Source organism: Callorhinus ursinus, unplaced genomic scaffold, assembly GCF_003265705.2.
Source record: "Callorhinus ursinus isolate GAN/ISIS: 27379988/994484 unplaced genomic scaffold, GSC_fseal_2.0 scaffold17, whole genome shotgun sequence".
NCBI lineage: Eukaryota > Metazoa > Chordata > Mammalia > Carnivora > Otariidae > Callorhinus > Callorhinus ursinus.
In genome coordinates this window covers 23014032-23040977 of record NW_027397079.1, presented here as the reverse complement: position 1 = coordinate 23040977, position 26946 = coordinate 23014032, and the positions used below count along the sequence as shown (strand labels likewise).

The 26946-nt window shown below is 34.3% G+C and overlaps 1 protein-coding gene across 5 annotated transcripts in view; it reads left to right on the top strand.

The window, feature by feature from the left end:
- The window catches only part of TUSC3 (tumor suppressor candidate 3), a 213295-nt gene that overhangs the window by 110024 nt on the left and 76325 nt on the right, over positions 1–26946 (top strand). For all 5 annotated transcript variants that reach the window (XM_025886249.2, XM_025886250.2, XM_073902373.1 and 2 more), the window contains exons 4-6: positions 760–900; positions 3044–3184; positions 16759–16848. In XM_025886249.2, the coding sequence (XP_025742034.1) occupies positions 760–900; positions 3044–3184; positions 16759–16848 (372 nt within the window). The remainder of the gene's footprint in view (positions 1–759; positions 901–3043; positions 3185–16758; positions 16849–26946) is intronic.

Genomic DNA, 26946 nt, shown 5'->3' with positions numbered 1-26946 from the left:
CAATTTTTGCTTTGATTTTGCTTTTAATTCTCAGTATTGGGAAATGCTGAACTATATTGCAAGTCAAGGCCAAAAATCTAGTGGCCTTTTATTTGAGACATTTTTCATATTTCTGAGCAGTGAGAATTTAATTTATATAATTTTTGTAGTTTGCTATTCCATGCAAATTAACCTAACATTTGTTTTAGGTATTATATTCTTAATAAGCACCATTTATATTAAAAGTAGTCTTCTATTCAATGCACTTTTCAAATGGAATTACCTTTAGAAAATAATTGTGAGATATAATCATTTTTAAGACACTTGAATTAATAGAGAAATTGAACAGAAAAAGATGATCATTGTGGATTTCTCCTGTAGTCTGGTAAATTCAGGTTGTTTGTGTTGGTTTCTGGTATAATCATCATTTTTAAAAAGTCTTCAAATTTTTAACAGAGAATTTAATAATTTGACATTAATGCTTTTATGCATTTTTTTTCAACAAGTGCCAGTACTTTTTCTTTAATAACTGCTTAAGTGAAATTGTAATGTTGTATGTGAAGGTTCTGAGAATTTAGCCAAATTCACAAGTTCTTTTTCAGTCAATAGCATATTACAATGAATAAGAACAATAATTAAGCTCTGGAAAGCCACTTAGATTTTCATAATATATGCTATCTTTTTAAAATTCATGCAGGAAAAACCATAAAATGTTAGATTAATGAGATATAAAGATTGCTGGGATATTGTATTTAGTATTTTTTATCTTATGTTTTACAGCTCAACATGAATTCTGCTCCTACGTTCATGCATTTTCCTCCAAAAGGCAGACCCAAAAGAGCTGATACTTTTGACCTTCAAAGAATTGGATTTGCAGCTGAACAACTCGCAAAGTGGATTGCTGACAGAACGGATGTTCATGTATGTTTTTATTCGTCACAGTTTTAATAATAGACTAATTAGTTTGGTTTGTTATAACACTGTAGTAAGGCCACAGGATTCTTAAAATTAACTCTATAGAACATTTTTCCTTGCTTAGAGAAAACTGTGTGATAGCTGTAACCCGAATTTTGACTGAGTTAGGTGAATTTAAATGGTTTTTAGAATAATGGTACATTGATATTTTAAGAACCACTAAAAAGTACATGAGTTGAGCACAAAGTAATTTCAGAGGCTAAAATATATATGGAATATTGTTCAAAGGTATTAGTAAAGAAATTCTAGAATATGTGCTATAGTGAGCACTGTGAATTGTGTAAGACTGTTGAATCACAGGCCTGTACCTCTGAAACAAATAATACCTTATGTGTTAAAAGAAAAAAAAAAAAAGAAGAAGATAGTTGGAAGGGAAAAATGAAGGGGGGGAATCGGAGTGGGGAGACGAACCACGAGAGACTATGGACTCTGAGAAACAAACTGAGGGTTCTAGAGGGGATGGGGTGGGGGGATGGGTTAGCCCAGTGATGGGTATTAAGGAGGGCACGTTCTGCATGGAGCACTGGGTGTTATACGCAAACAATGAATCATGGAACACTACATCAAAAACTAATGATGTAATGTAGGGTGATTAACATAAAAAAGATGTGTAATTTTTATTTAGCTTTTGGGCAAATACAAATGATATAATACTTTTCATGAACCACGTGAGAAAATATGTATACTGTTCTTTGGACTATGGAATAACTAATTCTGTGTGTGTAATGTCTTTATTTTATGTAATTGAGCTTTAACAATTCTACTTCTAGAAGTTTAACCTAAGGATATATTAGGGATGATTCAAATACTCAGCCATAGAAATATTTGTTAAGTAACATTCATTATAATGGAAAACAATTGGAAATAAGTGAAATGTCTAAAAATAGGAGACTACTTACATGTACTGTAGCATAGACAACAATGGTCTACAAGTATTCTTGACATAGAAAGAAGCTCAAGGTATAGGTTAGAAAAGTAGTATTTATAGTATGATCTAGAATTTTGTTTTAAAGCATAAATATGAGTGTAGATATGTAGACAGTTTATTGAGGAAGTAAACAAACCGAAATCTTGATGGTGGTTAATGTCTATGTGGAGGGCTTAAGGCTGCTTTATTCCTTCATCTCACCAGAATTTTCTTTTTTTTTTTTTTTTAAGATTTTATTTGAGAGGGAGAGAATGAGAGATAGAGAGCACGAGAGGGAAGAGGGTTAGAGGGAGAAGCAGACTCCCTGCTGAGCAGGGAGCCCGACATGGGACTCGGTCCTGGGACTCCAGGATCATGACCTGAGCCGAAGGCAGTCGCTTAACCAACTGAGCCACCCAGGTGCCCCTCACCAGAATTTTCTATAGTGAACAATTATAACCAGTAATTTTAAAGTACATTTATTCTAGAATATGTAATTTTACCATAAGGTCTAAACACATTCTTGGTCAAGATGGGTGTCTCTCATCACCATTAACTCTTGTCATCTTTTTTTTTTAACCTTTTGGCAAATACTCAGTTCTGCAACAGTATCATTTAGTTCATAGAGGATACTAAGGGTAATACTGAAAAACTACTATTAATTCTTTATAAGGGTTACTGAATTTTCATCAGAAATGATTCTAATCTATTGATCATGCCTACACTTTAAGTTGCTTGATAACCCTGTGAATAGAAAAACCACTGGTACACCAGGTGAATTGTATGGTGTGTGTATTATATGTCAGTAAAGATGTTAAAAAATGTTAAAGATGTTAAAATGTCCCAATTTGGAATAATAAATATATTACACGCCTATTTCCTCCCCCTGTACTAGATGATCCCATGTTTCATAGGTGAAACACAGCAGTTCTGGGTTAAACATAAGTAATGTGTATGTATAGTAACTGTTCACCTAAAGCAGGTCTTTTTACACAACCATGATGTTGGAAGCCATTTGTTTCTGATTTGTAAAGGGTAAAAGGAATGTTAGTTCCACAAATGAAAAGTAGGGTGGCACCTTTTTAAAGTTTTGGAGTTGAAAATTGGAAGGACTGGAATATGGTCAAGAGAAAAACACTTTTACTTTATTCAGCTCTTAAAATTTTCATTGCATGTTTGCAGATTCGAGTCTTCAGACCACCCAACTATTCTGGCACCATTGCTTTGGCCCTGTTAGTGTCACTTGTTGGCGGTTTGCTCTATTTAAGAAGGAACAACTTGGAATTCATCTATAACAAGACTGGTTGGGCCATGGTATCTCTGGTATGTTATTACACTATACTTTTTCTCCTTATTTCTTTGTAAATAGTATAAGTTGTATGGTTGTTGATTTTCAACAAGTGTCAGAGTATTCAGTGAGAAAAGAACAGTCTTCAACAAATTGTGCTGGAACAGTCAAATGTCCTCATGTAAATAATGAACCACAACCCTTAACTCACACCACATATAAAAGTTACTCAAAATGGATTATGGTTCCATATGTAAAACTAAAATTATAAATCTTCCAGAAGAATACCAGATCTTTATAACACAAAAAGCATAAACCATGGGAGAAAAAATAAAGATTAAAATATTTACTCTTCAAAAGAATCCATAGACTCAGAGAAAATATTTGGAAAATATATGTGTATGGGGCATATATCTAGAATATGTGAAGAATTATTGCTACCCAGAAGATAGAAATCATGGTTTTAAAAAAATCGTCAATCTGTTTATAGGTAAGATGGTATATAAACATACTAGCCTCTCTCTCCTGCTAACAGAACTATAAACCTGGAGTGAATGCAAAGCTCCTCAGGTATTTGGTGTAAAGATCAGGTGGATCAGGTAAGAATACCAGCATTCAAGATGACATTTAGTTAGTAGATAAAAAATTACCAACCTTCTGCATCTCTACATCCTTGATTTGAGTTTGGGCAATTTGGAGCAGACAGAGAGGTATCTAGGAGATACCTCTAGTTCTGGCTCAGGAGAGTAGAAGAGATTCTTGTGTTTTTTTTCTATTTTCTTCTACTCCAATTCCTCATGCAATCCTGTGGCAGAACAGTAGAGACAATGAAAGCAGTTGGTAGTGGAAACTATAGGAGCCAAACTCTTAAAGGGGAACCTTTCTCATCATGTCAAAATTTATAGAACTGTATACCAAAAGAACAAAAAGTCAATTTTACTGTGTACTAATTCAGAAAATAGGCAAAAGATTTGAAGTGGTGCTTGACTAAAGAGCATAGACAAAGGGCAAAAAAGCACATGCAAATTCCATGGTAGTGAACACACATGTGGCTTGGATGTTCTCGTGGTCCAATAAAAGTTTCTGTTCTGTATACTGACATATATCCTGTGCGTCACCTAAGGCAAAGTGACAGCGCCCTGTTAAAGAAGATGCTGAACTTAGAATCCTCCATTTTTGGTTGGTAATTGATTGATTTTGATTGTGGTACTTGTAGGCAAAAATCCATGTTCTTCACCCTGGGGATAAAGAAAGAAAGAAGTTATAGTCTTCCACTGCTGGCTGTTGAATAGCCATTCTCCTCTCTCTTCAATTTGAGACATTGCATAGAGGTTAAGAGCTTGAAGGATATGATAGGCCCTTGTGGGGTCTTCTGTGGAGACCAGGATATCAGTGTTGTAAAATAAGGGTGTACAATTGGAAAGAAAGGGGAAGGTGGCCTGGTTAATCCTGTAGAACAAATAAGAAATATCCTTTCGGAGAATTGCTGCATTGAGACCCCACACTGCTGAGTAAAACAATGTATAAATCTAGAAACAGTAGGCTTTTTGTTTGTTTCTTTCTTTGCTATCTATAAGGAAAGGACTCCGCCCCCCCCCAGCTTTACTGAGGAATAACTGACATATAACATCCTGTGAAAGTTGAGGGTATACAGTGTAATGACTTGATACCTGTATATATTGCAAAATGATTACCATAATAAAGTTAGTTAATACCTTTATCACTTCATATAAATTACCTCTGTGTGTGTGTGTTGCGTGGTGAGAATATTTAAGATTAACTCTATAACTGGCAATTTGTACCCTTTGACCAACATCTCCCTGTTTTCCCCACCTTACAGCCCCCTGAAATCACCATTCTATTCTCCCTTTTTTTAGATTCTACATATAAGGGAGATCATAAAGTATTAGCCTTTCTCTAACTTATTTTACTTGGCATTATGCTCTCCAGGTCCATTCATGTTGTTGCAAATGCATGATTTTGTTTTTTGTGGCTGAAATGTGATATATATATATATCCATATTCATCTGTCAGTGAGCACTTAAGTGGTTTCTACATCTTGACTGTTGTGAATAATAATGCAACGAATATGGGGGTTCAGATCTCTCTTTAGGATAGAATATGGTTGCTTTCAGTTACATACCCAGAAGTGGGATTGCTGGATCATATGGTAGTTGTATTTTTAATTTTTTAAGGAACCTCCATACTGTTTTCTATAGTGGCTGTACCTTCTACCTTCCCACCAACAGTGCGTAAGTATTCCTTTTTCTACATCCTTGCCAACACTTGTTACCTCTTGTCTTTTTGATAATAACCATTCTAATAGGTATTAGGTTACTTCATTGTGATTTTGATTTCCATTTCCTTGATAATTGGTGATTTTTGAGCATCTTTTCATGTACCTGTTGGCCATTTTTAGGTCTTCTTTGGAAAAATGCCCATACAGGTTTTGTGTCTACTTTTTAATTGGATTTTTTTTCTTGAGTTGTGTGAGTTTCTTATACATTTGGACTCCTTCTCCAACATATGACTTGCATATTATTTTTTTTTGAATGACTTGCATATTATTTTCTCCTGTAAGTTGCCTTTTCATTTTGTTGATGGTTACCACTGGTTTGCAAAAGCTTTATAGTGTGATATAGTCCCATTTTTACTTTTGCTTTTGGTGTCATATTCAAAATATTGTCAAGACCAATGTGAGTGAGCTTTTTTCATATGTTTACTTCTAAGAGTTTTATAGTTTTGGGTCTTAGGTATAATCCTTTAATCCATTTTGAATTAGTTTTTGTGATTGGCATAAGATAGGTGTCCATTTTCATTCTCTGGCATGTGAAGATCCACTTTTCTCAGGACTTTTTATTGAAGAGACTATGCTTTCCTCATTGAGTGTTCTTTACTGCCTTGTCAAATACTTGTTTTGTTTTTCTGCAATTTTGGTATGTATGTATGTATTTTATGTTCAGTTAGCCAGCATATAGTAGTACATCATTAGTTTTTGATGTAGTGTTCAGCCATTCATTAGTTGTGTATAACACCCAGTGCTCATCACCATACATGCCCTCCTTAATACCCATCACCAGTTACCCCATCTCCACAGCCCCTTCCTTCTGTAACCCTCAGTTTTTTTTTCTGGAGTCTAGAGTCTCTCATGGTTTGTCTCCCTCTCTGATTTCTTCCCAGTTTTCCCTCCCTTCCCGTGGCCCTCCACACTGTTCCTTATGTTCCACATAAGCGTGAAACCATATGATAATTGTCTTTTTCTGTTATGACTTATTTCACTTAGCATAATCCCCTCCAATTCCACTCATGTCGATGCAGATGCTGGGTATTCATCCTTTCTGATGGCTGAGTAATACTCCATCACATCTTCTTTATCCATTCGTCTGTTGAAGGGCGTCTTGGCTCCTTCCACAGTTTGGCTATTGTGGACATTGCTGCTATGAACATTGGGGTGCATGTGCCCCTTCTTTTCACTATATCTGTATCTTTGGGGTACTTGTATTTACCCCAAAGATACAGATGTAGTGTCAAATACTTGATGATAGTACTTCTGTGAGTTTATTTCTGGGCTTGCAATTCTATTGCATTGGTCTATTTCTGACAGTACCATTCTGTTTTGATTACTTTATAACATACTTTGAATTCAGGGAATTTCATGCTTCCAGGTTTGTTCTTTCTCGGTATTGTGTTGGCTATTTGGCATCTTTTTATGGTTCCATACAAATTTTAGGATTTTTTTTTTCCTATGTGAAAAATGTCATTGGAATTTTGATAGTGATTGCATTGAATTTAGGTTGTATAGACTTATTAACAATATAAATTCTTCTCTATGAACACAGGATATTTTTCCATTTGTTTCCTTTCTTTCTTGAATATCTTTTACCTCCCTGGTTAAATTTATTCCTAAGAATTTTATTGTTTTTGATGCTATTGTAAATGGGACTTTTTTAAAAAAAAATTTTCAGATGTTTTGTTGTTAGTCTCTAGCAACATAACTGATTTCTATATACTGAAACTTTATTGCAATTGGTTATTCTAATAGGTTTTTGGAGGAGTCTAGGAATTTCTGTATATAAGATCATATCATCTACAAACAATTTTACTTTTCCCTTTCTGATTTGGATAATAGTAATAATAATTTCTTTTTCTTGCCTATTTGGTCTGGCTAGGACTTGCACTATGATGCTGAACAGGAACGATGATAGTGGGCACCCTTGTCTTGTTTCTGATCTTAGAGACCTTCCAGCCTATCATCATTTAGGGTGATGTTAGCTGTGGACTCATCAAATAGGGCTTTTATTATGTTGAGCTATATTTCTTCTATATCCAATTTATTGAGAGTTTTTCTCATGGAAGGATGTTGAATTTTGTGAAATACTTTCTGTGTCTATAGAGATGATCATATGGTTGATTTTCATCTTTCATCCTATTAATGTAGTATATCACATGCCTTATCTTTATTGAACCCTCCTTGCATACATGGAATAAATCCCTCTTAATCATGGTGTATAATCTTTTAATGTACTGTTGAATTTTGTTGAGAATTTTTGCATTTGTGATTCATCAAGGATGTTTATTTGTAGTTTTCTTCTAGTGTCTTTATCAGGCTGTTGAAATTGGGGTATTGTAGTCCCTGATTACTGCTGGGTTTTTTTTTTTTTTTTTTGTACCTTCAGATATGTTAGTGTTGGCTTAATATGTTTAGGTTCTGTGATATGGTCATATATATTTACAACTATGATATTTTTGGATGAATTGACTCATTTTTCATTATATAATGACCCTATTTATCTCTTGTGACCATTTTTTACTTCACCTCTATTTTTTTTTGATGCGTGTATAGCTACCCTGTTCTCTTGGTTTCCATTTCTGTGGAATATCTTTTTCCATATCTTCCCTTTGAAAGTATTTTCTGCTTGAAGCTGAAAGGAGTGTCTCCGGGGCACCATATAGTTGGGTCTTCTTTTTTTATCCATTTATCTACTCTATACCTTTTGAATGGATAATTTAATCCATTTACATTTCAAGTAATTATTGATAGGTAAGGACTTCTTAATGCCATCTTAATTGTTTTCCGCTGCCAGAGGGCTTGGGGTTTTATTTTTTTGGCAGGCGGGGCTGGGGGGAGTCATTTTGTCACTTTCCCTCAGTTGAGCATCTAGGAAGTATTAAAACTGTGAAGTCTTCTCAGTGCACTTTGAACCTGGAAGACAATCCAAACAGGCCCCTGGGATTATGAGTCTGGGAGGTTGGACATGTCCCCTCATCCAGGAATTGTGATGTCTAAGGAACAAAACCCAGACTCAAAACAATAAAATAAATTCCATACCCCCAACCCAGGGGGAAAAAAAAATCAGTCTATATGTAAGAGGCTACTGCCAGCTGTTTCTGGCTGGTTTTTTGTTCCCTCCTTTATAAGGTGATGATTGTTTACCGTGGTATGCTTTGACTCCCTTCTCTTTTTCTTTTGTGTATTTTGTGTAGTTTTACTTTGTGGTTACCATGAGGCTTACATAAAACATCTTATGATAGGAATATCCTTATGATACTCCTCATAAGGATCCTTTGTTATTGAGAGAAGCAGAAAGTGCTAAAGGGTGCAGTGTTAGTGGCAGGTGTCAAAAATTGGCGAGAAATATTTCTTCCCAGACAATGAGGACCCCGTCCTGAGGAGGAATACTTGTGGTTGGGACCTTACTTGGATACAGAAGGATTACATGGGGAGGTGGTAAGGACAGCTCAGGCAATGAGTGCTAAGGAGCCAGAGATGGCAGAATTCAAAGTACAAGCAAAGATCAACCCAGGAGAATGAGTGGTTTACCTTTGAAGTACTGATCATGTTTCTTAGTGGCAGTGGCTCATGAAGAAATCATGGGGAGTAAAGATTTAGGGGAAGAAGTCTGCCTGAAATTGGTTAAGTTCTGAGAGACAAAGGAGGTATGGTTACACAGAGGCATCATATTTTAAGGAAATGGCCAGTTTTCATAACAACAACAACAGATTGAACCGCTGAGTTATGTGGTCTCTTGCTTGTAGCCATTTCACCAGTTCAGGAAAAATGGATGCTATTCAAATATAAGCAATATCAGAGCAATATCAACAAAGGATTTAACACAGTATCTGTGCATATCTGTTACAAGGAAATAATTTACAAATGAGAGCAGCTTTTCCTACAGATACAGAAAACTTACCAGAAAACTTTTGCTGGAAAGTTAAGTGAAATTATAAAAAAATCACTCTAGTATGGATAATGAAGTGCTTGCAAGAAAGAATGTAAAACTAAATATGAGAATTTAGAGATGGCTAGAAAATAGGAAGTAGTAATGTGGCATATGACAAATCTTGCTTATGAACATGGAATCAAAAGGTTTTTCTTTAACAGTACTACCAACCAAATTTAGCTGTATATAAAATAACAAAAGTCAGTTTGTAGGAATGGTTGGTTAAGCCATAGGGGAAGTATAAATTAATTGAAAACCATCACAGTAATGGCTTAAAGTAGAAGTACTGTTACTAATACCAGAGAAATTACTTAATATTCATCACTTAAGATTTTAAAAAGTTAGCCAACTATAAATACAAGTGAACTTTCTTAATTAGGTAAAGGATATCTTAAAATGTCTAGCAAATACCTTATTTAGTAGTGATAATTTAAAATAAAGCTTATTACATACTATTCATCATTTTATTAGTGGTCTTAGTCAAAGCTTAAGAACAGAAAAAGAAATGCAGGGAGTAAATAAATGTAAATGAGTAGATATGTCATATTTACTTATGATTGTCCACATGGAAAATTCATCATTTATGGAGAACCAACAATAAAAATTATTACTAGAGTTGAACAGGTTTTCTGAATTCAAAGTCACTATCCAATAATCATTAGGATTTTTATACAGTAAACAATTTATATAATTGGACATAAGATTTTTAACAATAGGAAGAAAAAATATACTTAAATCTAACAAAAGGGGCGCCTGGGTGCCTCAGTCGTTAGGCATCTGCCTTCGGCTCGGGTCATGATCCCAGGGTCCTGGGATCGAGCCCTGCATTGGGCTCCCTGCTCTGCAGGAAGCCTGCTTCTCCCTCTCCCACTCCCCCTGCTTGTGTTCCCTCTTTCGCTGTGTCTCTGTCAAATAAGTAAATAAAATCTTTAAAAAAAAAAATAAATCTAACAAAAGATGTAAAAAATGTTTACAAATAGAATATCAAAATTCAGACTATATATATCTGTATATATTTATAGCTCATTGTTGGTTTGTGTGGTAGTCCTTTATCCTTCAAATATAAATTTGAAATTTGAGTTTTTTTTCTTTAAGTTCAATATTTGCTTACTTTTGATAATTGAATTATAATGGATCAATTATACTCCAATATAATTGGATACTAGAGGTGATCTCAAGCACCTTAGTAAGTTTAAAAGTGTTTTGGGTTTTGCTCAGGCTAGTTTTCGAGTTGTTTCATTCAGTAAAGCTACCCAGGTTTTTTTTTTTTTTTTTTTAAGATTTATTTATTTGACAGAGAGAGAGAGAGAGAGACAGCGAGAGAGTAGACATGTCACTCCCCATCCCAAGCAGGGGGAGAGGGACAGGGAGAAGCAGGCTTCCTGCTGAGCAGGGAGCCTGATGTGGGGTTTGATCCCAGGACCCTGGGATCATGACCTGAGCCGAAGGCAGATGCTTAACGACTGAGCCACCCAGGCGCCCCTACCCAGGTTTTTTGATGAAAATATAGTACTTGTTTCAGTGTTTTTGTAAAGTTAAAACTTATTTAGTATTTAGTGTCATGCCAAATCTTGTCACTGTTTTAGGCTAGTGAAACACTGATAATCTCTCTGAATTAGACTCAATTGAAAATAGCATGCCTTCATTATCCTCCTCCCCAGAATTACTGTTGTAAGCTAGTAGTAATCATCATTACTATTTTTTGAGTCTCTTCCTTCTTTGCGGTATGTTTTATGTACTTATTCCTTACAATAATGATGAAAAGGTATTCGTATTGTCCTCCTTTTATAAACAAGGAAGCTAAGATTCAGTAAACTCAACTCGTAGCTCACACAGCTAGAAAATGATTAACTAGGAATTGTTTCTACGTGTCTGACTTCAAGTTGTATATTCTTTTCACGATGCTGGGCTTCTCTAAATCTGGACACATATCTCATATGTTGGATGTTTAAACCAATGGATGTAGTGGGCCATTATGACTACAAATAAATGCCTAAGAATATTTATATGGTGCATAAATGTTAAATACTTGAACAGATCCATTTTCTTCCATCCAGATTTTGTATTTCTGCTTTGAATCCTTGGAAGCCATTTACCTTGGCATAGCAGAAAATATTCTAATATTCACAAACACACACTTGAGAAGGAAATCTTGGCAAGTGTGCATGCTCCCCAATGGCAGACTTTTAGAAGTCAATAACAGGCTGCAGAGTACAGACATGTTTTCAAACAATATGTTTTAAAACTCTGATGACAAAATGTTGAATTAAAAAAAGCTCCTCTTGAAACTTTTCTCCCTCTGTTTTTCATTAATATAGAAATGTACAAACTGTAATCTTTTCCTTAGCTGTTGATAGCTTATGGAAACTAATTTGAATCTTCTTTACATTCTGCCTGATAGCCACCACTACCACCACCAAACCTGACTCTATTTATTTTTAAAAAAGGCTAGGTTGAAGTGAAAAGATGGATTTGTTCATTTCTAATCTTATCCAATTCTTAAGCTATACTTACAGAGTTAACAGGCTAGCTACCCAAAATGCTAACCCATTTATTCAGATTCTCAAACATTTGTCTGTGTGAAATAACCAATATCCCATTTTCCTTCAGGAAAGAGAATGTTTTATAGTAATTTTTGGCAAACTATTATCTGATTTGTGGAAACTCTGATGAAAGCCTTGGATTGCACAGAAAAGGAAAACTTCTAAAATAAAAATAATGAATTAGAGCGGACCACTTCTGTAATACCAAAAATCGTATGCAAAATGAGAATAATGAGAAAAAGTTTGTAAAAGAAGCTCTATCCACATACCCATTTCTTGGTAAAGAACAAGTCTGTATACAATTAGCAATTGTATATTGAACCTATGCAAAAATAATCTCCCAGGGGATTACTGTTACACATCCTTAGTTCTATAGACTGTATTCTATTGCTGTTTTTTTTTTTTTTTTGTCTTTTTCATTATTCATATTATTGTATATGACTCACAGGTAGGCTGAGAATGCAGTATTTCTTGGTGAGAGGAAGCTGTTCATAGTGCTTTAGGGTGTAGGATAGAGACAAAGTTTGCAATTTCCTTATATAGAGAAAGATACGCAAATATTTAAAAAGGTAATATTAGAGCTTCCTGATTCTGAGTTTAAAAAAAATTTGGTAAAGGAATATTCATAGGTTCCTCCTGGTCTTGAAAAAAAATATTATTAACTCCTGTTTATAACTGATGATAATTGTTTATAGAGCTGAATAAGCATTGATTCTGGTTTTATTCCATTTTCCTTTCCTCCCTAAAGAAGAAGGATGATAAACAATAAACTTACCCAGTACCTGTTTTATGATGAGTTTAAAGTAGAATGTTGGGTAAAATATTGAACTACACTGGTACATAACTTTAAGGAGTATAATATAAATATATAGTTTATGGTTTTCAGAAATAAACGTTGACTTGGAATATCAAAATGAGTTAAAATGTTATGTTCCGTAGCCCTTAGCATAGATCTTCATGGCAGCCTAAAGCTCCTCAAAGATGGCTATCATTTGAAAGCAGAAATATAAGTGTGATAAATAGTTATATTCATTTCACATGCAAAGAAAAAAATCCTAAGAATTTACAATTAAAAACATGAAAGATAAACATCACTTTAAAAATCTAATAACCCAAACTTTGTTATCACAGTAAATCTTAGTAGGACAGAAGCTGTTTTCTGCCTTTTAACACTGATGATCTATATTGTAAAATGATTCACATATCTTAATGTGTCTTCTGTCTCAAAGAAATTATATCAGTTTAATTAGGTAAGTTTTGTGACAAACCTAAGCTTGAAATTAATACAAACGATTACACAATTTTCACATTCCTGAAGGGTTCTTTGGTGTCTGCATATTGTGTTGTATCAGTCAAAATGTATTTCTTGTGACCACACAAAAATGCAAGGTGGCTCTGGCTTCAGAATGAGCACCTTTACAAATTTATTTGAACTAAATTATGTAATTTATGCAAGTACTATCTCTGTGGTTTTTTATTTTGTTATCTTTACAAGTGAGAAGCAGATAAGTGCTGCTAATATTTTTTTCAGTAAAGCAACTGTTGTTTTTAAGTTTGAGTCGTTTGAAGATGGGTAGGTCTGTTTGCAAATTGGTAGTTTCTATATATAGCCTCATGTATATTTTTGTGTTAGGATTATGACAAGAATATTATGAAATTTTAATATATTTTTAGGTTATACTTTTCTTAATAAATTTAGTTCCTAATTTTGTGTAATGAGGACAGACAATAGCCCAGTAATTCAAAGAGTAGTCAAAGATGACTGTAGAGAGGATTATATAAAACAGGATATTTAGTCTTTCCTATAAACTGAGTACAGTTGACCCTTGAACAAGTCAGGTTTGCATTGTGTGGGTCCGTATATCAGATTATTTTCAATAAATACAGTACAGTACTGGTAAGGTATTTTCTTCATGATGTTCATACTATTTTCTTTAGCTTATTCGAAGAGTAAGTATATAATAGGGGGCACCTGGGTGTCTCAGTTGGGTATCCATCTGACTCTTGGTTTCAGCTCAGGTCATGATCTTGGGCTTGTGAGAGGGAGACTGCTTAAGATTCTCTCCCTCTTCCTCTGCCTGTCACCTCTCCCCCCTTAAAAAGATTTTTTTTCTTTTTTTTTTTTATTTGAGAGAAAGAGAGTGAAACAGGCAGGGGCAGAGGGAGAAGGAGAGAGAGAGAGGGAGAATCTCAAGCCGACTGCATTGATTGCAGAGCCCAACACGGGAGAGAGTGCGATCTCACAACCCTGAGATCATGACCTGAGCTGAAATCAGGAGTTAGATGCTTAACCAACTGAGCCACCCGGGCACCGCCACCCTCTTTTTTAGTATAGTCTTTATCTGGTTTTGGTATCAGGGTAATGCTGGCCTCATAGAATGACTTTGGAAGTTTTCCTTTCTTTTCTATTTTTTGGAATAGTTTGAGAAGAATGGGTATTAACTTTCCTTGAAACGTTTGGTAGAATTCACTTGTGAAGCCATCTGGTCCTGGACTTTTGTTTGTTGAGAGTTTTTGGATTCCTAATTCAATTTCTTCACAGATTATTGGTCTGTTCAAATTTTCTATTTCTTCCTATTTTGGTTTTGGTAGTTTATGTTTCTAGGAATGCATCCGTTTCTTCCAAATTGCCTAATTTGCTGGCATGTAATTGCTCATAATATTCTCTTGTATGTGTTTTGGTGGTGTTGGTTATTATTTCTCCTCTTTCATTTGTGATTTTATTTATTTGGGTCCTTTTTCTTTTTGGTAAGCCTGGCTGGAGGTTTATCAATTTTATTGATTTTTTTTTTTTTTTCAAAGAACCAGCTCCTAGTTTCATTGATCTGTTTTATTGGGTTTGGGTTTTTTTAGTTTCTATATCATTTATTTCTGCTCTAATCTTTATTATTTCCTTCCTTCTGCTGGCTTTAGGCTTCTTTTGTTCTTTTTCTAGCCCTAAAGGGTGTAAAGTTAGGTTGTTTGAGGTTTTTCTTACTTCTTGAGGTAGGCCCGTGTTGCTATATACTTTCTCTTAGGACAGCTTTTGTTGCATCCCAAAGATTTTGGACTCTTGTGTTTGCATTTTTTCCATGTATTTTTTTTAAATTTCTTCTTTGATTTCCTGATTGACCCATTCATTGTTTAGTAGCCTGTTGTTTAACCTCCATGTATTTGTGGTCTTTACAAATTTTTTCTTGTGGTTGACTTCTAGTTTCATAGCACTTGGTCAGAAAGGGTGCATGGTATGATCTCAGTCTTTTTGTATTTGTTGAGGCCTGATTTGTGACCTATTATGTGTTCTACTCTGGAGAATGTCCCATGTGCACTTGATAAGAATGTATAGTCTGCTGTTTTGAGATGGAATGTTCTGAATATATGTTAAGTCCATCTGGTCCAGTGTGTCATTCAAAGCCATTGTTTGCTTATATAGTTTTTGCTTAGATGATCTGTCAGTTGATGTAAGTGGAATGTTAAAGTCCCCTGGTTTGTATTATTATCAATTAGTTCTTTTATGTTTGTTATTGTTTTACATATTTGGTTGCTGTCAGGTTGGGAACATAAATATTTACAATTACTATATTTTCTTGTTGGATTGTCCCTTTTATTGTGATATAGTGCCCTTCTTAGTCTTCTTGTTACAGTCATTGTTGTGAAGTGTAGTTTGTCTAAGTATTGCTACTCCAACTTTCTTTTAATATCCATTTGTATGGTAAATGTTTCTCCATCACCTCACTTTCAGTCTGCAGGTGTCTAGGTCTAAAATGGGTCTCTTGTCTGCAGCATATAGATGGGTTTTGGATTTTTAGTCCATTTACATTCAAATTAATGATAGATATATATTTAGTACTATCTTAATTTTTTTTTTTTTTTTTTTGGTCATTTCTGGAGATTTCTCTGATCCTTTGTCTTTGTCACTTTTGGTCTTTCCAGTCAAAGAACCCCATTAGTATTACTTGCAGGGCTGATTTAAATGGTCATGAACTCCTTTAGTTTTTGTTTGGGAAACTCCTTATCTCTCCTCCTATTCTGAATGATAGCCTTGCTGGATAGAGTATTTTTGGCTGTGGATTTTTCCCATTCAGCACGTTGAATATATGATGCCACTCTCTTCTGGCCTGTAAAGTTTCTGTTGTGAAATCTCCAGCTAGCCTTATTGGTCTTCCCTTATCAGTTAAGGACTTCTTTTATCTTGCTGCTTTTAAGATTTGTTCTTTATCAGTATATGTCTAGGTGTTGCCCTGCGTTTGTTGATTTTGATTGGGAGTTCTCTCTGCCTTCTGGATCTGGATGTCTGTTTCCTTTTCCAGATAAGGCAAGTATTCTATTATTTTTTGAAATAAATATTCTACTCTCTTTTCTCTCTCTCTCCTTCTTCTGGGACTCCTATAATATGAATGTTACTATGTTTGATGGAGTCACTGAGTTCCCGGAGTATATTCTCATGTTCCATAATTCTTTCTCTCTTTTGTTCAGCTTCATTATTTTCTGTTATTTTATCTTCTGCGTCACTTATTTGTGTTCCTGTGCTTCTTCTAGCCTGCTGTTCATTGTATTCTTCATCTCTGATGGATTCTTTTTTAACTCTTTAATCTCTGTGGTAAGGATCTCCCTGATGTCTTCTATTCTTTTCTCAAGCCCAGTGAATATCCTTATGATTATTGCTTTAAATTTTCCATCAGGCCTATTACTTATATCTGTTTCACTTATATCTCTGGCTGTAGCTTCATCTTGTTCTTTCATTTGGGATGAATTCCCAAAGTCCCATAGTTAGTGAAAATTATTCTAATGGGTGAAATTTTTAAAAAAAATGCAGTACTGATATTCCTTGATGTACGTATTATAACATTACACCCTGTTTTTCAGTGTATAGTCTTTGCTATGACTTCTGGCCAGATGTGGAATCATATCCGTGGGCCTCCATATGCTCATAAGAACCCACACAATGGACAAGTGGTAAGTGCATGTTCTAAACATCCATATTTTAAACTTTAATCCTGTTTAATTTTTAAATAATATTCACACACACGTGGGGCCCGAACTGAGGACTCTGAGATGGAGAGTCACATGCTTTTCTGACTGGGCCAGTCAGGTACCCCTTTCATCCTGTTTATCAGAAATCATGTGCAGTATTTAGTGAGAAAGGATTTTGTCTGTAAATCTAAAGTTTTGTTCTTTCTCTTCTGCTACTACCTCTACTGTATGCATACACACATGCACATATATATATGTATATTTTAGGGTGAGGACTGCTTTACTGTTTAAGAAAATTTGTGTACCTACCACATCAAATAGCCATTCATAACCTAGTTTTTCACCTTTACATATTGCTATGGCAATAATATGTAATGCCAAAAGAGGAAATAGGAACAGTTTATAGGCGGTGTCCCATAAATGGTAAATTTAGTTAAGGAGAGATTAATTAATTAAAACATCATTAAGAACCCTGGCAGTCATATTAGATTGCTAAGAAGTGTTTGTTACAAAATTGAAAGGGAAATTGATATGCAGTTAAATCAGTAGCAAAGTTCACATTAGTAACTGCTACTGAATTTATTTATTTTGTTGCTTTACTTCTTTAGGTTTTTTGTTTTTGTTTGGTGAATGGGATATATTGTAATAGATCAACTTTGGAAAAATAGATCAACTGTCTTTGAGGCTTTAACATTTATTAGGTTGGTGAAGATTAACTGTTTAAAAATGTGACCTTTTTTCTGTAACTCTTTCATTTGGAAAACATACAGATTTTGAGAGAATAATGTAATGACACCCCTCATGTACCTGTTACCAAACAATTACTAGCCAGTAACTAATACTTGTTCCATCTCTTCCTCCATTCAGTTCTCTTTACCTTCTGTCGGATTCTTCTGAAATAAGTGCTCAGTATCATTTCATTTCATACAGAAATACCTTCGTAGGAGTCCCTAAAAGATAAGGTCTTACCACAGTCACCTAGAATATTAAATTCTTAATTTGTTTTTTTGTAAATAAATTCCTAAAATTGTAATTCTGAATAAAATTTTCATATGGCAAAATGTTATAAATTTTCTGGAACTCTATAAATATAGATTACAACATAAGTTTGAAGATTGATTCTTCATTGCTTTTATAGTGCTTCAAATACCTTTAATATTAAAGCCAACAAGTTATTATTTCTTCTTCCTACATTGTGACTTTCTTTGAACTTCTTCGTGGAACTCTGTACATTGGGAAATATTTCACTTTATTCATTGCCCGTTCCCTGACTGCCCAGTCAGGTTTTAAGGACTAGTGGCTAATTGCCAGAGTTAGATAATGATCAGCTTGGTCTCAGATTTCTCCTGAAGTTGGCAATGATACGGAGTTAGACTGGATGATTAGCTGCCATAGTCATTTAGACTTGGGTTTTGCCACGTGTGTATATTTTTGAAATCTTTCACTACTTAGAGGGGTTATTGAATGTTTAAATATTCAAATTGAATTATTTTAAAGAAAAATAATTGGAAATAATTATCAAGCAAGTCTTTCCAACAGCCCGACTAGTAGGTGGTATCCTTTCCTCTCCTCCTCCCCGATACCCCCACTCTGTCTCTTTCCTGTTTTATTTTGCCTTCGTAGCACTTAATCATCTTCTAACATGCTATCAAATCTACTTATTTTGTATTTTTATTTCTCTGCTTTTTATCATGACATCAGTAAGACATAAAAAGTCCTGCTGTCAGGTCTTATCAGTTTTTGTCACTGATATGTTCCTATTTCATAGAGAAAGTCCTGATGAAAGATTGGATCACTATTATGTTCCTGCTACCTCAGAGAATATTCCTTAAGTTGAAAAGCATGAAGCATTGCTTTTTATTGTTTGGTTGTTAAAGTATATGGAAAATTAACCAACATTCTTATGAAATATGTTTACTTGTATAGGGGAAGAAAAAACAGTTTTTCTCTACTCTTCTGAGTGTTTGGCTAGGACCCCTATAACAAAATAAAGAAGTATAAGAGAAAAACTTATTAACACGTATACTTCCTGTACACATGGGAGAGACTCAGGGAAAAATTAGTAACACTCAGAGGTGTCTTAGAGTCCAGACTCAAATAACCATCTTCAGCTAAAGATAGAAAAAAAATATGTGCAAGGGAGGCCACTTACATGGAGGTGACCAGGAAAAGCAAGGTAATTAAAAGTAAGATTTATTATGCAGAAGTCAGTCACAGGTACCCCCCTCCACACATTTTTTGATAAGGGTCTAAAGTTGTTTGTAGGAATTTACCTTTGTCATTCCTGGTAGAAGGGGAGGAGGGACACCTTCGGAAACATGTGCTGCCTTTAGGCAGATTGGGGAGGCCAGAGAGCTTTTCTTGTATCTTCTTCTCAACTTCCTTCAGGCCAAAATAATCCTTACACGAAAGTGACATATTTTTCTTACTGTAATCTCTGTTATCTATTGCTTTTCTAAACCATCTAATCTCCTTACATGTAGTTTACTGGAGTAAGAAGCTCCTAAAGTTTGTGCCAGTAACAGTAACTGAGAATGGATGTGACCTATTGTTTACTGACTACATGTGAGGCAGTAGACTTCATAAGCTGAATATTTTAGGCTACCAGGTGAATATTCCTAAAATATAACTTATTATAATATGTATGGACCTGAGTTACCAGTGTACAATCCCAAGTACCTGTCCCATTTCCTGACCATTGTGATTTTGCTTTTCAACCTGTTAACTCTACTACTTTGCAGAGAAAGTGTTAGCCTGTTTGTACTGTTGTATGTTTCCTAAACTTTTTTTTTGCTGCTTCCATTCCTGGAATGTCCTCTGTATCTATGATTGTACCTCTCCTTCATATCTCACCTGATTTTGCCATCCTGCTGAGATGTGTTACTTCTTAATTACATTGGAAGTGCCCCCGACTTCCCTTTACATATTTATTAACATGTGGTTAGTCCACTTATCTATGCATTTTTTAGTATAATGATTCTTTAATGTTTCATATATCCCATTTTAGTCAAGTCCTTATACATATGGAGTTTCTTTGAAGCTATTTTCATCTCTACAACTTGCATTGAGCTGGTCCTCAGTAAATGTTTTATTAAATGATTGTAAGGACTCATACTAGAAGATTTTTGTTTCTAAAATTGGATTATCTTTTAATTTTCTCACTAGTCAGAAGAATAATAGGATTAACATGTCACTATTAATTAAGCATAAACCAGTTACTCACCTTAAAGTTCAGGTTAGAGATTTTATTTATTTAGAAAATTATCTTTTTCCACATTTTTATATTACTATTTTTCAGGTAGTGATTGGCATGGCCCTTAGGAAAAGGTACTCTGAGGCCCAGAGGAACACATTAGGAGAATTTTCTGTATTTTTAAATGGAAAAGCATTTCCTTCATACATACATCTTTTAACATATTTATCTTAAATTTCAGCAACTTAATCAAAAGTTAGAAATAATGAAATTTAAACCAAGGTATTTAAAAAGATGAATTTTGTTCCAAACTCTACCCTCTTGTATTTTATAAAAATATAAAGATTTTAGAAATTCAGGAGCCTCTTTTACAGCAACAATTGCATGAGTGTGCTCTTGGCCACAGAGATGTGGATACAGTTTTAAGTTGATATGAGATATTAACTGCTTAGCCGTATAGACAAAGCCTTTAATCTGCCTATTAAAGCACAGTGAAAAGGGCAGCAGAATGTTGCCTGTTAGTATATAGCTTTTTTCTTGTTTTGCATTTTGACATATTCCAACAAAATTTCTCTTCCTTCCTTTTTATATGCATAATGTCAACATACACTGAAACAGGAAATTATGGTTTAAGTTTTGCTTTAATGAATTGCTTTACATAATAATGTGTTTTCATATTACTGAAACATGGTTACTGGTACAGAACTTTAAATAATGATTGTTCATTAGAATGATAACAGCAGATGTTTTTCTTTATAATAGATGTGTTCAAATTTCAAGATATAACTTGAAAATTAGTACTATCCTTCTTTGGTAATTTCTTCATATTTTAACCTGTATTTCTAAAGAGAAATTACCAAATCTCTAAAGAGAATTTGTGTTTTTGAGAATAATTATCATGAGGCTATTTACCTCTTTCAGTGGTATGGAGTATCTTATGAATATATAAAGAAATTTTATAACTTGGCATTAATTCTTGATGACCAGTGTACATCAAGTGCATTAGGGTGGAACTAAGAGAGTACTTCTTACTGGTTTTCACATCTGTAACAATTTCCATTTACTCTTATTTGTAGGTAACTATTATACACAAAGATCAGCTGAGTTGTAATTTTTGTTGAGTTTTGCTAAATTAATTACATAAATGTTTTACTTCAACTCAGATGTTTTGAGGAATTCATTCATGAAGAATTTATTCAGTGTTATGTTAACGTGAACTAACTTTGTAAATACTTGAGGATTGCATTATGAAAGTCTGTGATTTACAGAATTATTTTTTTCCTTTTCTCTGAAGTTGTGATTTCTATATAGAATTCTGGGTGATTATTGGTTCTTTTGTCCCAATACTATATAACTAGATTGCCATTTTTCCTGTATAAGTTTAGAAAGAATTTAAGATCAAATTTTATATTTTTTAAGCATAAAAACCACATTAATTATAAAAAGGCTTACTTTTATTTTTTTCTTCACCCTGACCAATTTTCATTTCAGGCATTGATTTATTAGTATTATCACTTGATATTTTAAATTACACTTTAGGAAATTCAAATGTTTAAGAATAGTAAGACAATCTTGAAAGAGAAGTACAATGCTAAATGACTTTAGGTTACAGATTTCAAACCTTTTATTAATTGTGAAAGTATATTCTGTTAAATTGGTGTATTTGTCCTTCATGCATATGCACACAGTTATGGCAATAGTAATGCCAAAATGCAGTGTGGAACATTTAAAAATGTAGAATCTTAACAGTTGTCATATACCATAAATATAAATCCCATATGGATTATGGAGGTAAATATGAATGGAAAACATGCTACACTGAAAGACATTATAATTAGGAACTTTCATCATCAAAATGTTCCTATCAGGAATGTGAAAAGGTAAGTCAGAGAGTGGAGAAATCTTCGCAAGGACTTGGATCCAATACATATAAAGAAGAAACACAACTCAGTGGCAAAAATTTGGGGAAGACTTGATCACACTTTCTCAAAAGAAGCTATTGGAATGGCCACTAAACATATGAAAAGGATTTCAGCATTATTACTTAAGTAAATTGAAGTTAAAACACAGTAAACTGCTATGATACAATCACCACAATGATTAAAATCAGTAACACTGATACCATGCAGTTTCAGTACCTAGAAAATGAATTCATTCAAGCAGTTTAAAAGCTGACAACATGTATTAAAACAATCATACTCATACCCGTGATCCTGAAATTTTTCATAAATACATATTCAAAAGAAATGCATACATATGAGTGCCAAATGCAGTGTATAAAAATGTTAATAGCATTATTCTCAGTAGCCCCAGAGTGGCAACAACCTAAATGTCTATCAGTAGAATGATTAAATAAATTATAAATAGTGGAATATATGTAACTACTTATAACAAAAAGAACAAATCTCAAAGATATAAAGTAAGAGAAGTCTGGCACAAAACCAGGCAGAACTTAACTGTGGGTTAAATGTCAGAGAAGGTACCTTTGAGCTGTGTGGGTTGTAACTGGAATGGGACAGGAGACAGCTTCTAGATACCCTATTTCTTCATTTAGTTAATAGGTACACAGGTGCAATCAGTTTGTAACCTTGTGAAATGTGAACTCTTCTGGGTGTATGCTATACTTCTATAAACATTTTTCTATACTCTGAAAACTTTAAGACGTTGATAAAAGAAATTGACAATAAACACAAATAAATGGAAAGATATACCATGCTCATAAGTCAGAAGAATTAATGTTAAGTTGTGCAGTGCATACTACCCAATGCAATCTGTAGCTTCAGCGCAATCCCTATCAAAATACCAATGGCATTTTTCACAGAACTAGAACAAAGAATTCTAAAATTTGTATGGAACCACAAAAGATATGGAATATCTTGAGAATTAGAAAAGCAAAAGCTGGTGATATCAAGAGCCCTGATTGCAAACTATACTACTAAGCTATGGTAATCAAAACAATATAGTACTGCACAAAACACATAGAGAGTCCAACAATAATTGACCATATAAACATGGGTCTAATCTTTGACAAAGGCAGCATGAATACACAATGGTCTCTTCAATACATAGTGTTGGAAAAACTGGGGAGCTAAATGCAAAAGGATGAAACTGGACCACTTTCTTACAACATACATAAAAATAAACTCAAAAGGGATTTAAGACTTCAATGTAAGTTCGGAAAAATTCTTAAAAGGTAACATGGTATTGGATATTTGCCTAAGCAATATTTTTTTTGGATCTGTTTAGGCAAGAGCAAAACAGGCAAAAATCAACAAATGGGACTACGATCAAGCAAAAAGCTTTTACATAGGGAAGGAAATCATTAACAAAATGAAAAGGCAACCTACTGAATGGGAGAAGATATTTACAAATGATATATTTGATAAGTGGTTAATATCTAAAATACACAGAAAACTCCCACAACTCAGTATCAGAAAAACAATACAATTAAAAAATGGGCAGAGGACCTGAACAGACAGTTCTCCAAATACATACATACAGATGACCAACAGGTACAGGAAGAGATGCTTAAAATCACTAATCGTCAGTGAATGCAAATCAAAACCACAATGAGATACCGCCTAATGTGTCAGAATGGATAGTATCAAAAAGAAAATAAGGGTTAGCAGGAGGAAAGGGAACCCTCATACATGGGTGATGGGAGAACAAAATGATGACACCACTATGAAAAACAGTATGGATGTTTCTCAAAAACTTAAAAATAGAACTGTGTGATCCAGCAATTGCACTTCTGGCTATTTATCCAGAGAAAATGAGAACACTAATTTGAAAAAAAAACACTAAATGCACCCCTATGCTTATTGCAGCATTATTTACAACAGCCAAGATATAGATGCAATGTAAGTGTTCATTATTAGGTGAATAGATGATGTTTGTGATGAATTTGTCCCCCACCCTTAGGGAACATTTGGTAGTTTCTCTGCAATTTTGGTTGTTACAACTGTGGGGGCATCTGCCTACTAAGGGCAGTTAGTGACAGAGGCCATAGATGCTGGTGAACATCTTACAATGCAGAGGACAGTTGCCCACAACAATGAATCATCTGGTCCCACATGTCAGAAGCAGCCCTGTTATAGAGCTACAGAGAACCTTAAATATAATTTTGTCTTCTCAGATGTTTTGCAGCCAAGGAAACATTCCACTTAGCATTTATACTCAAAGGTTGACTTTCTTAAGAAAATAAGTAAATTGAAGTAACCAGTGCTTAGGATCACACTGACCTATAGTTCGATGTTTAGGATTGTTGTAAATATTGAAAGCCATCAGTAAATATATTGATATAGAGATGTTTTTGATATAATCATTTTCCTTAATATACCTTAGTAAACATGATTTAATCTTAGACATTTAATATGCTTAAAAAAAGATGTTTACATAAGAGAAAGTGAAGAAGACTCTTAATCCCAAAGACTCCTTTTTATGCCTTTGTTCTCTACTGTTTAAGAAAAACAGGGTTGAATTTTTCCCAAGCTCTCCTCTTACTGGTTATTTCATTAGGGGGTATTATTGAGTCTTTCTGTTCTTCTGTAAAATAAGTCTAATCTTGCTTTTCTTACCTTGTATAATTCTTTATGAAATAAAATATGATAATAGATGTATAATCAGTTTTAAAAATGGAAAGCACGCAGCCTTAGTTTGGATTCCTCCCAAAACAGTCTCAAAGGCAATAATTCAAGTAAGAGTATATACATATTTAAGAATATCTATTGTATCTTTATTATAATTTTTAGCAACTATATAGATTGACAGATCATGTATTCCTTTATAGAAGATTTGTTATTTTTGCTCCATCAACAGGGTCTGTGTTTTGAATTGTATTTTCCAATAGTAGTATGGATTGCAGTCCTCTGAGCTCTGCATCCCTACTGCTTTTTCACCTTAAAATAGACAGTATACACTTAGGGAAACACGGGTGAGAATGGCACAAAGTTTGTGGCCATCAATAGAATCTACGTGTAATGTGTCCATTTGTCAGCTCCAAACTTTTCATTCTAGTTTTAATAGTCTAATATTTTAACTGGACTGAGCTACTTGGATCAGACAGCTTAATAAAAGACTATGGGGGACGTCGTTGGGTCTTAATTTAGCTATTAGTTTACAAAATTCAACATTTGTAATGTTGGTGACTTTATATTTCCATATATTTTGGAATAAAACATGTCTACAAGATCTAAAAATGCTATTATAATTTCACTGCATTGAAAATGTAAGTGTAGATAGAGTGTAAAGAAAATTAATAGCGCACACAGTGTGATGCTGTGCTGATTTGCAAGTTTGTTTGTCACCATTAAGATGCTTTGTAATGGCACAAGCCAAGTACTAATGGTCTACTTAACAGCATGAAAGTCATCACAAAAGCAGTTATTACTGTGTAGCTAAAGGGAAACTATACAACTAACTGTATCATTACATAGGACATAAAAAGATATTTTCTGTTAAAAAAAAGACATCATCCTGAATGAAATGCATTCAGTGAAATAAAGCTTATATTTAGATAATAACTCCCAACATATATAAGTGTAGTATTCTTTTTGTTTTGTTTTAATTTCCCAGGATTTGGCTTTTCACTGCTGCCTGAGGATTGCTATGGGTTTACCATATAAAATCCAAAATATTTCACTGCACTAAACCTAGTTCAATTGTGAATGAAACTAAGAGCTGTGTTCTCTGTGCACATGCAAAAATATTGTATTGCAAAAATGGCGTGCTGCTTAATATGGAATTTATCAAAATGGAGCACTTTTTCTGTGTCTCAGGCAGCCACAATAGTCTTACACTTTCTCAATTCCTTTATACTTTTATGCCTCAGGGATTTTGCATATGCTGTCTTTTTGAGGGACATATTTTAGCCATAAGTTGGAAACTGTATGGACTTATTTAAACTAAGAAAAATTATTTTGAATGAAAATATTTACAGGGAATTCAATAGTTTTACTGTAATCTTCATACCTCCACCAGAGACAATGTCAGCATGCAATTAAAATTTTTAAATATTTGCAAATGACACTACAGACAAAGCGCTGATATCCAAAATCTATAAAGAACTTCTCAAACTGAACACCCAAAAAACAAATAATCAAGTCAAAAAATGGGCAGAAGACATGAACAGACACTTCTCCAAAGAAGACATACAAATGGCTAACACACATGAAAAAATGTTCATTGTCATTAGCCATCGGGGAAATTCAAATCAAAACCACACTGAGATACCACCTTACACCAGTTAGAATGGCAAAAATTGACAAGGCAAGAAACAACAAATGTTGGAGAGGTTATGGAGAAAGGGGAACCCTCTTACACTGTTGGTGGGAATGCAAGTTGGTACAGCCGCTTTGGAAAACAGTGTGGAGGTTCCTCAGAAAGTTAAAAAGAGAGCTACCCTATGATCCAGCAATTGCACTCCTGGGTATTTACCCCAAAGACACAGATGTAGTGAAAAGAAGGGCCATATGCACCCCAATGTTCATAGCAGCAACGTCCGCAATAGCCAAACTGTGGAAAGAGCCGAGATGCCCTTCAACAGATGAATGGATAAAGAAGATGTGGTCCGTATATACAATGGAATATTACTCAGCCATCAGAAAGGATGAATATCCCAACTTCTACATCAACATGGATGGGACTGGAGGAGCTTATGCTAAGTGAAAGAAGTCAAGCAGAGAAAGTCAATTATCATATGGTTTCACTTATTTGTGGAACATAACGAATAGCATGGAGGACATTAGAAGGAAGGGAAAAATGAAGGGGGCGGAAATCAGAGAGAGACGAACCATGAGAGATTATGGATTCTGAAAAACAAACTGAGGGTTCTAGAGGGGAGGGGGGTGGGGGGATGGGTTAGCCTGGTGATGGGTATTAAAGAGGGC